We start from the raw sequence: 13475 nt of genomic DNA, 5'->3' as shown, positions 1-13475 counted from the left end.
TTATGGGCAGTGGCACATGTACTCCCCAAATTCAGTGCCACATGTAAGCAATTAACATCTGCGTTAGAGTAGGGACCTGGATTTTTCCCATATATTCATATTATGTTTGATATTAATGGCCTGGGATCCCCTGACTTGAGCTGGCCTGGGTCTGACAGAAACCCAGAGTTTTCTGCTCTTCCTTCCTGAGAGGTTTAAAGCAGCCTTCTGCAACTTGGTGTCCTCCAGATATGTTAATGATATTTCTGTACCACCGTGAAACCTTAGGCCAGGATGTTGAGGTTTTTTTCAGCCTGAGGACCAAATTCCATTTTGAAGCTCTTGGGGCCGCCTTCCGGGGTAGGCGGGGCCAAAGGCAAAAGGGGCGAGGTCGAAATACAAAAACGCCAGCATCTTCTAGCGTAAAGCTCTTCCTGCCAGTAACTAAGCCTTAGAGAGACCTTTCAACCTTTTAGAACGGGGAAACAACATTCTCCTTAATCCCTCCTGCCCACACACTTTGTTTGAGATTCTCTGTACTGTCAGAATATCCTTTTTTAGCCAAACTAGGTGTTTGTTTTTTTAAAATATAGCAAAAAGCAGGAATCACACAAAGACAGGCTGCTCAAGACATAGCTGTCCTCATTTTTCCTGTTTTCTGGAACTACCCAGGCCATCCTTCCTCACCCTGATGTCCCCTAGATGACTACAGCCGCCATCATCCCCAGTCTGCATGGGGATCTTGTAGCATCTCCATGTCTGGAGGGCACTAGTTTGGGGAGGTCTGCCCTAACATATCTGCAAGGGACAGGGATTTTGTCTTTCATGGCAACAGGACACGCCAGAAAACAGAACTTACAGCAGCTTCTGTTTCACTTTCAGTTAACTTCTGTATCAAATCTTCAATCTGTTTACTGATGAACTACAAATAGGAGAAACAGGACAAATGTGATTCAGTCTCACCTAATATTGCATGCAACACAGCAGGATAATATACTTCTTGTGACAACAAACTGCCCAGTATTTTAAAATATACTTTCTAGTAACAGTTAAGGGCAAAGAGAAAGTCTTCCTCATTGACAACCACCAAATGAAAATACCACAGTTAATGTCCCTGTTCACATGTCACAACAACCCCCATTCCTGGGTTGTTGAGCACTGTGTGTGAATTGGGTTGTTGGGGAGAAGCCAGGGTTGAGATGCCCATAGCCCAGGGTAGGCAATGTGGTACCGGGACACCTTTTTTGGTGCCCACCAATTTTTTAAAATTAACACATTTTCTACCAGCAGCTGGGCCTCCTGTGAAATTGGTATCTGTTGGTGCTGAAAACTGTGGCTTCAAAGGAGTTGTTTAGTGTGTTGGGGCTCAGACCCCACCTCTGCCTTGTACTCAGTCTTTTGGACAGGCACTTGCCCATGGCAAGCCATTTTGTGATAGTGCCCAGGACAGTTTATCAAATTGCCAAATGTGCCCATGGCCCAAAAACATTGGCTACTCTGGTTTTGCCCCTAGCTATTGCAATTTTGTCGGCATATCTGACACAGATCCTTGCATATTGACATTATTCATGAGTGTATTACTTCCAAAAAGGAGGGGCTACAGACTGCTGTGAAAAGAGGCAAGGTGACGTCTTTTCCCTCAGGAGCAGGTCAACTGGCGAGGACGAGCCCCAGTCTGATGCTTGATGCAGTGACAGCTTTTGTCTACAAATGGATCCATTTCAAGAAGGGAAACTCAGGGAATCTTTTGGCGAAGGTAGGAAGGCTTGCCATTGTACACAGCATAACTGGAACCTCTTGAGAGAAAAAAGGCTTTAAACTGATCTTCTTGACTCTCTGCAAAATCCATTTGGAAGGAAGAGCTACAACCTGCCATATAAATCAGGAATGGTAGAGTCCTTACTTGCTAATTGATTTGGTCATGAGCAATTGCTGTGTTTCTCTTTGCTCATGTGGACTAGTCACACGCAAAGAGCAATACAGAAACTTACCAGGGCAGAGGTGGGATGACAGAACTTGAGAACTAGCTACTTTGTTCCAGGAAGAAAGAACCAGGTACAGTCACAGTTTGATATTATCTTAGATTTTTTTTCTGTGGATGTTCACATTTCTTTGCAAATCCTAAAATTAATTTTAATTTTAAAACAATTAAAAATACTTAAATGTGTTGCTGGTCATTGCTATACTTGGTTCACGGTATCTGCACATCCTCTTACTTCTTTGTCCTTGCTTGATCTAAGTAGCTGTTGTAACAGTTCCTTCATAGTTTTGAGAGCCTCTAGCTCCTTTACCAGTAAATCCTCTTGCATAGAAATCTTTATCATATCTGATGCAGAAACATAACAAGCCTGACAAAATATTAAATTCCAGTTAAATTATTTTGCAAAAAAAAAAAAAGCAAAACCCAACAAGAGGTTTTTGTCAAAACAGTCACACTGTTAAGATGGTTGCTTTAAAAATGAAACCATTTTGAAAAACAGATGATTACATCACTTAAATACACATAACTGCCCCAAATACAGCAAAACTTTTGGCTATAAAGTATCCCACAGTTAGGGCACAATCGCATATAAAAGACCCTCAACTGGCTTTTCTTCAAACCAAAGCAGTATTGCTGGTCTAGAGCACTGTCCATCGTATTCAGTCTTTGTGTTGTCACCACTTTGCTTGCATCTGGCTAGCAAAATGGCCGTGAAGGAAAAGGTCAGAACAACTGCGCATTTTGATATGAGGAAATATTGGGTTCCTAGCGTGGAGAGTAGTGGGGGCTTTTAAGATGTGGATCAAGGTCCCTATGCTTACTCTAGAGTAAAAATGAAAAAAAAAAGACTGCTAGATACAGATTTAAAGGAATGTCTGTTTTGGCCCATAGGCTTGGATTATCAAAGCTCTAGCACAAACAGAAGGCACTTCTGTTCATGCAAAGGAAGGGTCCACAGTTTCTGCCAGCTTCCTGTCCAGCTGCAGCCCCCTGAGCTGAGCATTGTCCCAGAGGATTCCCTTAACCTCCAGAGCAGGGGTGTTGAACCTCTTTCAGCCCAAGGGCCTAATTCCATTTCAGAGAAGCTTTCAGGGGCCACACGGCAAAAGAAGTGAGGGCAAAAGGGGGCCAAAAATACCTGCTGATTTTAGCTTAAAGATCTTACTGCCAGTAACTAAGTTTTAGGAGAGGCATCTCAATCTTTTAGAAATGGGGAAAAAACAACACAGAACCCAGGGACCCACCAAACAGTTGGGGGAAAGGGGCATGGCGATCTGGGAAACCTTGAAGGGCTGGATCAGGACCCACAAAGAACCAGACTGGCCCCCAAGCCTGAGGTTCTGCACCCCTGCTCCAGAGTGACTCTTGGCACGGGGGGGGGCAGGTGGCTTCAGCCGGAAAAGGGTGGCAAAGCCCAGTTCCATGAACAGATCTCTGCTTGCAATTCTTTGGATCTAAGCCATAGGATATATTTCATTTAATTCAGTAACGTTATTGCTAGTAGTTCAACTTACTTTTGAAATTCTAACAAGTGTTTCTTTAAATGATGGCAAAAACATTTCTGCTGAAGCAATTGCCAACTCTGCTTCGTGAAGCTTTTTTTGAAAAGCAACTTTGTCATAAATGGCATCTTCCCACAACCTATTGATAAGAAGATACAAATCAAAGGGTAATGCATATTATCAAACAGAAAAAAATTACTAGCACAAAGTCTCAAATAGTGGTACATTAAAAGTACACTTGCTGTGAGGCAAGTTGTGAAACGGCTCTTTATGTTAAAGGCAGTGTTCTGCAGCCTGGTGCCCTCCAGATGTGGACTACAACTCCCATAATCCCCAGCCAATGGTCATGCTGGCTGGGAACTATGGGAGTTACAGTCCAGCACATCTGGAAGACACCAGGCTGGGGAAGGCTGAACTAAGAGATGTTTTGCCTAAGTAAATCCTAAGGATTTAGACCCTCATTTCACTTACATTTTCAACATAGAAAGTGAGTGAGCCAATCACCACTGTTTCTAAAGCATTTGCAATGGAATGCAGAAAGGAAAATCTTGCATGTAGTTGTGGTGGATTCACACAACCACACTGGTCATGCAGTGCAGTGCAGGATGTTCAAGCTCTTCTCCCACATTTCCTTGTGTATTGTGTCTTTTTAAACTGTAAGCCTACAGGCAGAGAATGTTTTCTGTTTTTTTACTGATAGTATATAAGACACTCCAGGAGCCTTTTTGGCAGAGGAGTGGAATAAAAATTCTCTTTCTTTAAATAAATAATCATTTAACCAATATGTCCATTAATATTTAACAAAGATATGTTAAAAATATGGTTTGTTTTCCCAAACTGAGTTTTGGGGGTTAGTCAATGTTTCAGTTTGTTTAAAAAACTCTGGATATTAAATATGGCTTTACTCCTTGTTTGTGTACTTTTCATTTACAAACAATTCGGGGGGGGGGGGGCTGTAGGAACAACTTAAAAAATTACACCCATCTCTTTAGATAGTCTGAGGCTTGGAGGTAATCACATGCCATTTTATGCCTCAGCTATGAATAGCTTTAACAAAGAACAAATAAATTCTAGAGGAAAATATCTGAGCTGTGGAATATGCATCCCAATTCCCCTCTGCCCACTTCAGCTTAAACCATACCATTTTGTTTCACCTTCGCTCAGGCTTTCTTCCAAAGAGCTATCCTGGGATTTCCCATTAAGGCTTGGCAACAGTTCTTTCATTCTGGTCCGGTGTTTATTCACAAGTCTGTTGTATGAATTCCAGCTCTCCTTCAAGGGTTCTACCTCTATGCTTTCTGGAAGCTTATAAAATATTGAATTTTGTTTCACTCCTTATTCTTCTTCTGCACCCCCCATCAAAGAATCCTTAAAAACAGACTGCATCAAAATCCAGAATAGCAATTTCCCGTTTCCATCTCTGCCTACTAGCCAAATGATACGTTTCTTTCAATGGATTGCTTTTGACAACATAAATTACATGCAAGGGGTCTGTGTTCCAGATTGGGGACAAAGGGGTGAATCCTGCCTGTCCCCTGTGCTAGAGTACTGATCTGGATCAGGTCTCGTGCACATACTTTTGAGTAAAAGATGTAGCTGCTAGCTCTGGCTTTCAAGCGATGACTGGGTTCACACAACATGAAAACTCACACTCAAGATTGAGTACGGGTGGTTGTTAAACTGTGAGTTGTCACTGAAGCATGGGTTGTTGTGTTGTCTGAACTCATCCATGTTAACCACAAACAACCCACAGTTCACAACTCAACAACAAACCATGAGCTCTCTTCATGGGTTCTTCGTGGTTAACAAACCATGGTGTGTTAGCATAGCGGGGTTCAGACAACACAACAAACCTTGTTTCAACAACCCAAAGTTCAATCACTCAACCCTAAGTGTGAGTTATCATGTTGTGTGAACCCAGTCATTGTGTAGCTTGAGCCACAGTCAACCATAATAACTCAACCATTTCTGTAGCATTCTCCTATGCTATAAGAACTAGCTGTATTTACTGTATGGTTCTTTTCAAATATCATATAATGAGACTGGGGCAGAGGGCAGTGGAAGATATCAAGGGTTACACACAAATGTGATCACATCTGGGAAATGTCAAAGTACCTCCATGTAGTCATTTTATTAGTAGTTTAATTTTAAACATCTAACTCACTGGTTTGCTTTAAAACAGGAGTGAGGAACCTCTTTCAGCCTGAGGGCCAAATTCCATTTCCTGTGGTGGGCGGGGCCAACAGCAAAGAGGGCATGGGGGCAAAGGGAGCAGGGCCAAAAATACCACCATACTGTAAGTTTTTACTGCCAGTAACTGAACCTTTGGAGAGGCATTTCAACCTTTTAGAACAAGGAAAAAACTGTATAAAAGCTGGGAAACCACCAACGAATTGGTGATTGGGGGAAGGGGGCATGACCATTTATGGATCCTGGGAGGGCTGGATTGGGATCCTACGTGGGCTGGATTTGGCCTGTCGGCCTGAGGTTCCCCACCCCTGCTTTAAAAAAAACACCCTTCCTAGTTCAGAACCCCTACTGGATTATCTGTCAGTGCAACATCATTTTCATGGTGCTGTGCCACAGCAAACTGTGATACACCCATTCTAAGAACATATTAATGGTGAAGCAACTCTTTGGACCACACCAGAGGTTTTCAAACTTTCTACCTTCAAGGAACCTCTCCAGCAATAATCCATCTAACCAGGAGGCCCTGAACGTATTGTCCTAAAAACCCAGTGCACTGCAAAGGATGCTAAGGAGCACGTCTTAGGGTGTATGCAGTTTATCTAGGGCAGCTGGTAAAAAGCTGGCTGGGGAATGCTGGGAGTTGTAGGACTCTTCTCTGTCTAAACACACACAGGATTGTGCCCTTAAGAAGCCAATGCCTTCATTAATACTATTTATGCTTCTAACATTTCTCACATGATTGTTTGAACTGTCCAATTCTTCATTTTGAGAGCTCAACTATTTTCCAGGTTGGCTAGATGTTTCTGTCCCAGGAAGATCTTTTTTAAAACCTGAATCACAGGACTGAATAACTGAGCAAAGTTTTTCTGCTTCCCCAGAATTAAGGTATGGCATACATCTTGTGTCCTAAACAATATAATTCACATAACATTATGTAAATACATGCTGCAGGGACCCCTGCCATCTTCATTTCAGTGGCAGTGCACAATTACTTACATGATCAAAACAAGATTTAAAACAGCTGGAAATTGTTTAAATAGGTTCCTTCAAAATCAGACATTATGGAAAACGTATCAAAAATACACAAAAAGCAAAAGGTGCTTTTTCGCCATAAGGCAAAGGAATCCAAAATCCGCATTATGGCAATATCTTTATTAGGCCAACCCAAAGGTAACAAAATAATGTGCAATTCTCCAGAACAAAGCGAAGTGTGTTGTGGGGGGAAGAAGGGGAGGAAAAAACTCTGTATTTAGTCTCACATCTTGAGACAGAATGTGGGAAGAGGTTCTAGACATTCAAATTAGGCTCTACTTTTACTTATTTATTAGTAATAATTATATACCGCATAATATAATAAAAATTAAGCGGTGCTTGGAGATGCTGTGATGGTTTCTGGTGGCACTTTGGACTGTTCCTAGGGCTAATTGCTGAAGGAACAAACGATGGTTGATCACGCTTTTGGAGATTTAAAATCTAGCTGCTACCCAGATATGTCTTCATCCTTAGACAAAACACACAGGTCCCTTGTTAGGTGGAAAACAGGACTAGAGAGAAACAATTCAGTTTTTATTTTAATGAAGCTGGAGATAATTTTAGATGATGTACACAGTAAAAAAAGACAGAGTAAGAATATAATTGCCCTTTGCACATTTTAAAGAAGACTAGACAGGATCCAAAAATGTGAATTTGTGAGCCTGATCAGAGCAAACTTCAAGTTTCAAAAGCCTTTCTTAATATGGCATGGAGATAAACTGATCAGAGGGGGGGAAATTACAGATACCATTAGGCTTGCTAAAGTCCCGTGTATGAACCAAAACAGCCCTTCAGATTACAGCCAATCTGTCCTTGGAGACTAGCGAATGATTTGTAGGCTTGTGGTAGCAGTCTTACCCTTTTATAGTTAAGATCTGATAGAAACCAGGTCATATTTATATGTGAACTGATTAGGGATTTTATTATATTAGGCGGTATATAAGGGGGCATTCCAAATTTATTTATTTATTTAATTCATTTACATCCTGCCTTTTTTCCTCTTGCAAGGAACCCAAGGCAACTTACATTATCCTCCTCCTCTCCCTTTTTATCCTCACAACCACCCTGTGAGGTAGGTTGGGCTGAGTCTGTGACTGGCCCAAAGTCACCCTGTGAGCTTCCATGGCTGAGTGAGTGCTAGAACCTAGATCTCTCGACTCTGAGTCCAACACTCGCACCACTACAGCACACTGGCTCTTGTGGTCCATATATATATATGGAATATCTATTTCAGTAACCAACTTTTTTATATCTTACCTCACAACTGCTAGAAGAAAATAACTCCCTCTGCACATGGTAACGGGACAGATCACTGTTCTGTCCATACAAGCTGGATAGAGACCCATCCTCTTCTTTCTGACAGATAAGCATACACAGTCTGAATTTTTATTAAAACAAAAAAACCCTAACAACTCATCAAATGCTAAACAGCTGCACTGACATTTGTAGTGAACAAGCTCAATTTTAATTCAGTGTTTTAGAGAGGAAAAAACCCTTGAATGTTTTTTCAATGTACCGTTGTTGAAGAGATATGTTGTCACTAAGCGCTGCAAGGTGATTTACTAATGTAGTGAAAAGCACTGTTTAATAAAGTTAGCATTTCTGTAATTCACTAAAAATAAATGAGAAGTAAATGTATTTTATAATTATTTATAACTGAATTCTTAAATATCTCAGTTTAATGATGCACAAGCCTGATTCTATATTACAAATATGACATTTTCAGAGTCTCTTAGACACAATTATGCCAAGCAGAGCTTCCATTACTATCAGCTCCATGCATGCAGTCATCCAGTCATCAGTAATGGGGCTCTTCCTACTTCACCAATGTCCCCCAGCCAAGTTATATTTGAAACTGAAGTCCATCTGCACCTTTTATTACCACCCTAAATCAGTAAAGACTTTATTTCTAAAAAGGTCATGAGAACAGAAGATTGTCAAATATTATAAACCTGAAAAGCAGGAAGATGGATACGGAGAGGCCTATAAGAATCCACCCTACTACTGAGGACTGTGAAAGGATCCTTTCTAAGGAAATGAGACATTCTTTATTTTGGAGCATCATGGGATACAGAATTGTAGGTAAAAGGCAGCACCAAGAAAAACATATATAGTAGGGAAGGCATAGAGGGGACAAAATGCATGGGGGGGGACCATGTAAGGTGTCATTCCTTCAGGTAACTATGGGGTAGAGCTATTTGTTGGAAGGGCACTCCCGCACCCACATACCTCATCTGACACTGCCTATGACAGGGCACAATGGGCACAATGGGTAGAATCCATAGAGCTGTAAGAGTGCTCACACACAATGATTTTCTCCAGTTCCTCTTTCCTGTTGCAGCTGCTTGTGCCCCCTGAACAAGCTCTCCTGATGACCTTCTAGACTGGAGTGGACTACTGCAGCTGGAAGGAGGAACTGGAAGTAATCCAAGACCTCCCCTTTTGTGAGCAGATGTGCATTCCACTTGTGCTGTCTGGATCCTGGACAATTATCAGGTCCCTCATATTAGAATTCCACAGAACATTTGCCACAGTTCCAGTTACTCTGTATCAGGCAAACTGTCCTAGTAAGACGAGGATCCAGATGAGGTAAGCACACACATACCCTGTTATTTCTAGCCAGATAGATGGGAGGGCTAAAGACTGCTTCTGTTGTTGTTGTTGTTTATTATGCAGCTTTTCCATATAAATGTGCCCAACGCAGCTCACAGTACAAGAACAGCAATATAAAAACTGGTATACATACCAACAAAGCATAATTACACTAAACAGTCTACTATCAAGTCATTTCAAAACATAAAGCTTTCAGTTTGGAAGTCATGTTCTATTCCAAAATTCCAGTGGAAGCTGCCATTTGCTTATTGGGGCGGGAAATGCACATGTTCAGAGGCACCCTTGCCTCATAACTGTACATGTTACTACAGGGCTGAACCTTTGTTCTGAAAATAAATTTGTTTATTGTCCAGATTAAATCCTGATAAAACCATGCAACACCTGTATTTTCCTCCCTCCCTCCCTTTCTCTCCCTCTCACACACACACTGGCTTGTTCCAAGACATACCTCATAGTACAAGAAAGTGACAATAACAGAGGACACAGGAATTGCTTCAGAGCAGTCATCTAATTCCCTGGATTTTTTTACTGGAGGCCAAAGACTGTCTTATTCCTATCCATAATTTAATCTGAGCTAGAAGACAAATCCCCTAAATTTAACCCTCTTGCAACAGAAAGTTCCAGCCTATCTCTGCATTTTACTGATTTCTGGTGTATTTTTAGACTGATTCTATTGCTATTTTTCCTGGATTTTACTATTATGTACGCTGCCTTGGGTGCCTCCCTTTCAGAGGTGGAAAGGTGGGGTACAAATATCCATATAAATAACTGAACTGCAAAGTAGCAATAAAAAGAATGCCTTGAATGCACGGGGCTTGATCGTAAGCCGAGAGGTGCTGGGGCTCACACATCTCTGGAAACCCTTTCCCCGGATCCCGGACCCGGGCGGGGGAGAAGAGTTACGGCTGCTCAGCGGCAAGGGAAAGGCGCTCTGCACATGCCTAGAGGCATATTGCTTTTCAGACGTCAACATCGTAGCTTGGCACTTTGACCAGACAGATTCTGGGGCTTTATCCTAGACGTGCCTTGGCAGGCTGCACGCGTTGACCTCATCCACGAGCAGCCATAGCCTGCGCACACAAAGCTTTGCAGATCAAAAACTGTGGCCGCAAGCAGGCGTGCGCGAGCCCCGGTACCTCTCTGAGCCCAGAAACCAAGCGCTGCCCTTCTTCTCCCACGCGCGCCACAGACCAGCCTCCCGCCGTTGCCTCCATCCAACCTCCAGTTCTCCTCCCCTCACAGAATGGCGCTTCCTGCCGTCCCTTCCGAGGGGACAGCTGGCCACATTACCCCGCTGCGCTCCATTGCCGCGCTCCTGCAGCTCGCCGCCGCGGCCTCCGGCGGGAAGGCGGCCAAGCGCCGCCCTGGCAACCCGCGAGCCGCGTCGGAAGGGCAGCGCCCAAACTCCCTCGACTGCGCGTGCTCGCCTCCCGCTTGGGCATGCTCAGCAGCAGCGGTTGAAGCTCCCCGCTGCCCTGGCTTTGCCCTCTCCTGCGCCCGGGGTCCCCTGTGACCCGTCCAAAACGAAGGGGGAGTCTGCACAGCTACGTTTTTTCCTCGTCTGTTTGGCGAGATGCCGCAGCTTGAGAAGGCTGCAGAGCAAACAGTATTTTAATTCCGAGAATTCAGGAACAAGTGATATGGAGAAAAGCAGCTGACCGGGCGTGAACGGAGCGTGCTCGGCGGCTCCTGCTGAGGCTGCTGCCCTCGCTTGAAGTCAACCCGAGCAAAAGCGAGATATTCCCATTCGCATATATGTAGAACAGCAGTCTTCCCCAACCTGGCACCCGCCAGATGTGTTGGACTGCAACTCCCATTATCCCCAGCCATGACGTGCTGGCTGTAATGGCTCAAGATCTTGCAAGGTAGACTCCAGCAATTCACGGAACGAGAATTGCCAGATGTACAAGCTGGGTTTAGAAAAGGCACTAGAGACCAAACTGCCAATATCCGCTGGATAATGGAGAAAGCCAGGGAGTTTCAGAAACACATCTATTTCTGTTTCATTGACTATTCTAAAGCCTTTGACTGTGTGGATCATAACAAATTGTGGCAAGGTCTTGGTGGTATGGGGATACCAAGCCATCTTGTCTGCCTCCTGAGGAATCTGTATAACGACCAAGTAGCAACGGTAAGAACAGACCAAGGAACAACGGACTGGTTTAAGATTGGGAAAGGAGTACGGCAGGGTTGTATACGCTCACCCTACCTATTCAACCTGTACGCAGAACACATCATGCAGCGTGCTGGGCTTGATGAAGCCAAGGCTGGAGTTAAAATCGCTGGAAGAAACATTAACAATCTCCGATATGCAGATGATACCACTTTGATGGCTGAAAGCAAGGAGGAGCTGAGGAACCTCATGACAAAGGTGAAAGAAGAAAGTGCAAAAGCTGGGTTGCAGTTATATCTCAAAAAACCAAGATTATGGCAACCAGCTTGATTGATAACTGGCAAACAGAGGGAGAAAACATGGAGGCAGTGACAGACTTTGTCTTTCTAGGCGCAAAGATTACTGCAGACGCTGACTGCAGCCAGGAAATTAGAAGACGTTTACTTCTTGGGAGGACAGCAATTACAAATCTTGATAAAATAGAGCAGAGATATCACACTGACAACAAAGGTCTGCATAGTTAAAGCAATGGTATTCCCCATAGTAACCTATGGCTGCGAGAGCTGGACCATAAGGAAGGCTGAGCGAAGGAAGATAGATGCTTTTGAACTGTGGTGCTGGAGGAAAATTCTGAGAGTGCCTTGGACTGCAAGAAGATCAAACCAGTCCATACTCCAGGAAATAAAAGCCAGACTGCTCACTTGAGGGAATGATATGAAAGGCAAAACTGAAGTACTTTGGCCACATAATGAGAAGACAGGCTACCCTGGAGAAGATGCTGATGCTAGGGAAAGTGGAAGGCAAAAGGAAGAGGGGCCGACCAAGGGCAGGGTGGATGGATGATATTCTGGAGGTGATGGTCTCGACCTTGGGGGAGCTGGGGGTGGCGACAGCCGACAGGAAGCTCTGGTGTGGGCTGGTCCATGAAGTCACGAAGAGTCGGAAGCGACTGACCGAATAAACAACAAGTCCAACATAGATGGAGGGCGCCAGGTTGGGAAAGGCTGCAGTAGAGGTGTTAGAAAAAAGGAGACTCCATAACCATTGGCGTCTCAAGTTACGTAAGAGCCCGAGTGGCGGGAAAATATAGGCGGAGCAAAAAGGGAATCATACTGACGCACTCATGACTAACGGCTTGGTAAGCTGATAGTGACTGTTTATTGGATATTAACTTAGTGAGCCGATGTACTAACTGTTTCATTGGTTACTGGTGAGAACAATAGAAGCGATATGATATAAAAGGCTTTTGCACACGTGTCTCGGGGTCCAGACTGCTCTGCACCCGTTTTGCAAAACGTTCAATAAAATAGTGTTGGATCCACTGCTGCCTGCCTGGCATTCTTTTCTTCTAAACCGAAAGCAAGGACTTTTTATCTAACAATTTGGTGCCGTGACTCGGATCCTGCTTCGGGGCGCGTCCCCTTCGCGCTGAGCCGAGGGGCCGCGGAGGAGAAGTGGCCACAGGTGGTTGTTTTATACTGCCTTCTCCTCACGACGGTGGCGGCAGAAGCGCCTGGGGACCAACGCCAGAGGAAGAGGGAGACGTGATCACTCCTTTTAGGCACCGGCAGTGGATCAATAAAGCAGCTGGATGCAGCTGCGGGCGGGACAGAAGAGGCTTTTGGGGTAAGTGAAACAGCTTACATCAGGGGATAAACGCGGGACGGTGGTGTGTTTGTGATTGTGTGAGACGCCTACGGGCGAAGCGAGTGAGGAGCCCCGATCTGCATTTCCTTACCCCGGAGACGGGCTAGGTCAGAGGAGGGCGAAGCGCAAGAATTGCTGACTGAAATTCCCACCGTCATGGGCGGGTCCCAATCTAAGTCTGCGAAGAAGTCCCATACGCCCTTGGAGTGTTGTTTGCGCAATTGGTCACATTTTAAGCAGGATTATGGAATTAAGATGACAAAGGATCGTCTTGTCTTTTTTTGCACCCGGGAATGGCCAATATTAGAACCCAAATGGCCACCCGAGGGGTCTTTTGACCCAACCTTGGTATCTGATGTGCGAACAATAGTAGCACAGAGGGGAAGTTGGGACCAGTTCCCTTATATTGATTCGTGGG

General features: G+C 44.1%; 1 protein-coding gene across 5 annotated transcripts in view; it reads right to left on the bottom strand.

Annotated features, from left to right (window-relative positions):
- ODF2L (outer dense fiber of sperm tails 2 like) overlaps positions 1-10761 on the bottom strand; it is a 45140-nt gene extending 34379 nt beyond the window's left edge. For 2 of the 5 annotated variants that reach the window (XM_084852030.1, XM_084852032.1), the window contains exons 1-6: positions 10588-10683; positions 7942-8040; positions 4604-4767; positions 3475-3601; positions 2196-2327; positions 839-901 (exon numbers count right to left, since the gene is read on the bottom strand). In XM_084852030.1, the coding sequence (XP_084708156.1) occupies positions 839-901; positions 2196-2327; positions 3475-3601; positions 4604-4767; positions 7942-8040; positions 10588-10602 (600 nt within the window). In that variant the 5' untranslated portion in view covers positions 10603-10683. Of the gene's footprint in view, positions 1-838; positions 902-2195; positions 2328-3474; positions 3602-4603; positions 4768-7941; positions 8041-10587 lie in introns of all 5 variants that reach the window. The other 3 variants (XM_084852034.1, XM_084852031.1, XM_084852033.1) reach the window with 3 other exon arrangements.
- Positions 10762-13475: the final 2714 nt, after the last annotated feature.

Source organism: Heloderma suspectum, chromosome 4 (genome assembly GCF_057233095.1).
Source record: "Heloderma suspectum isolate Gila_16-S chromosome 4, 16-S_ref, whole genome shotgun sequence".
In the NCBI taxonomy this organism is placed as follows: domain Eukaryota; kingdom Metazoa; phylum Chordata; class Lepidosauria; order Squamata; family Helodermatidae; genus Heloderma; species Heloderma suspectum.
This window is presented reverse-complemented; position numbering and strand designations above follow the sequence as displayed.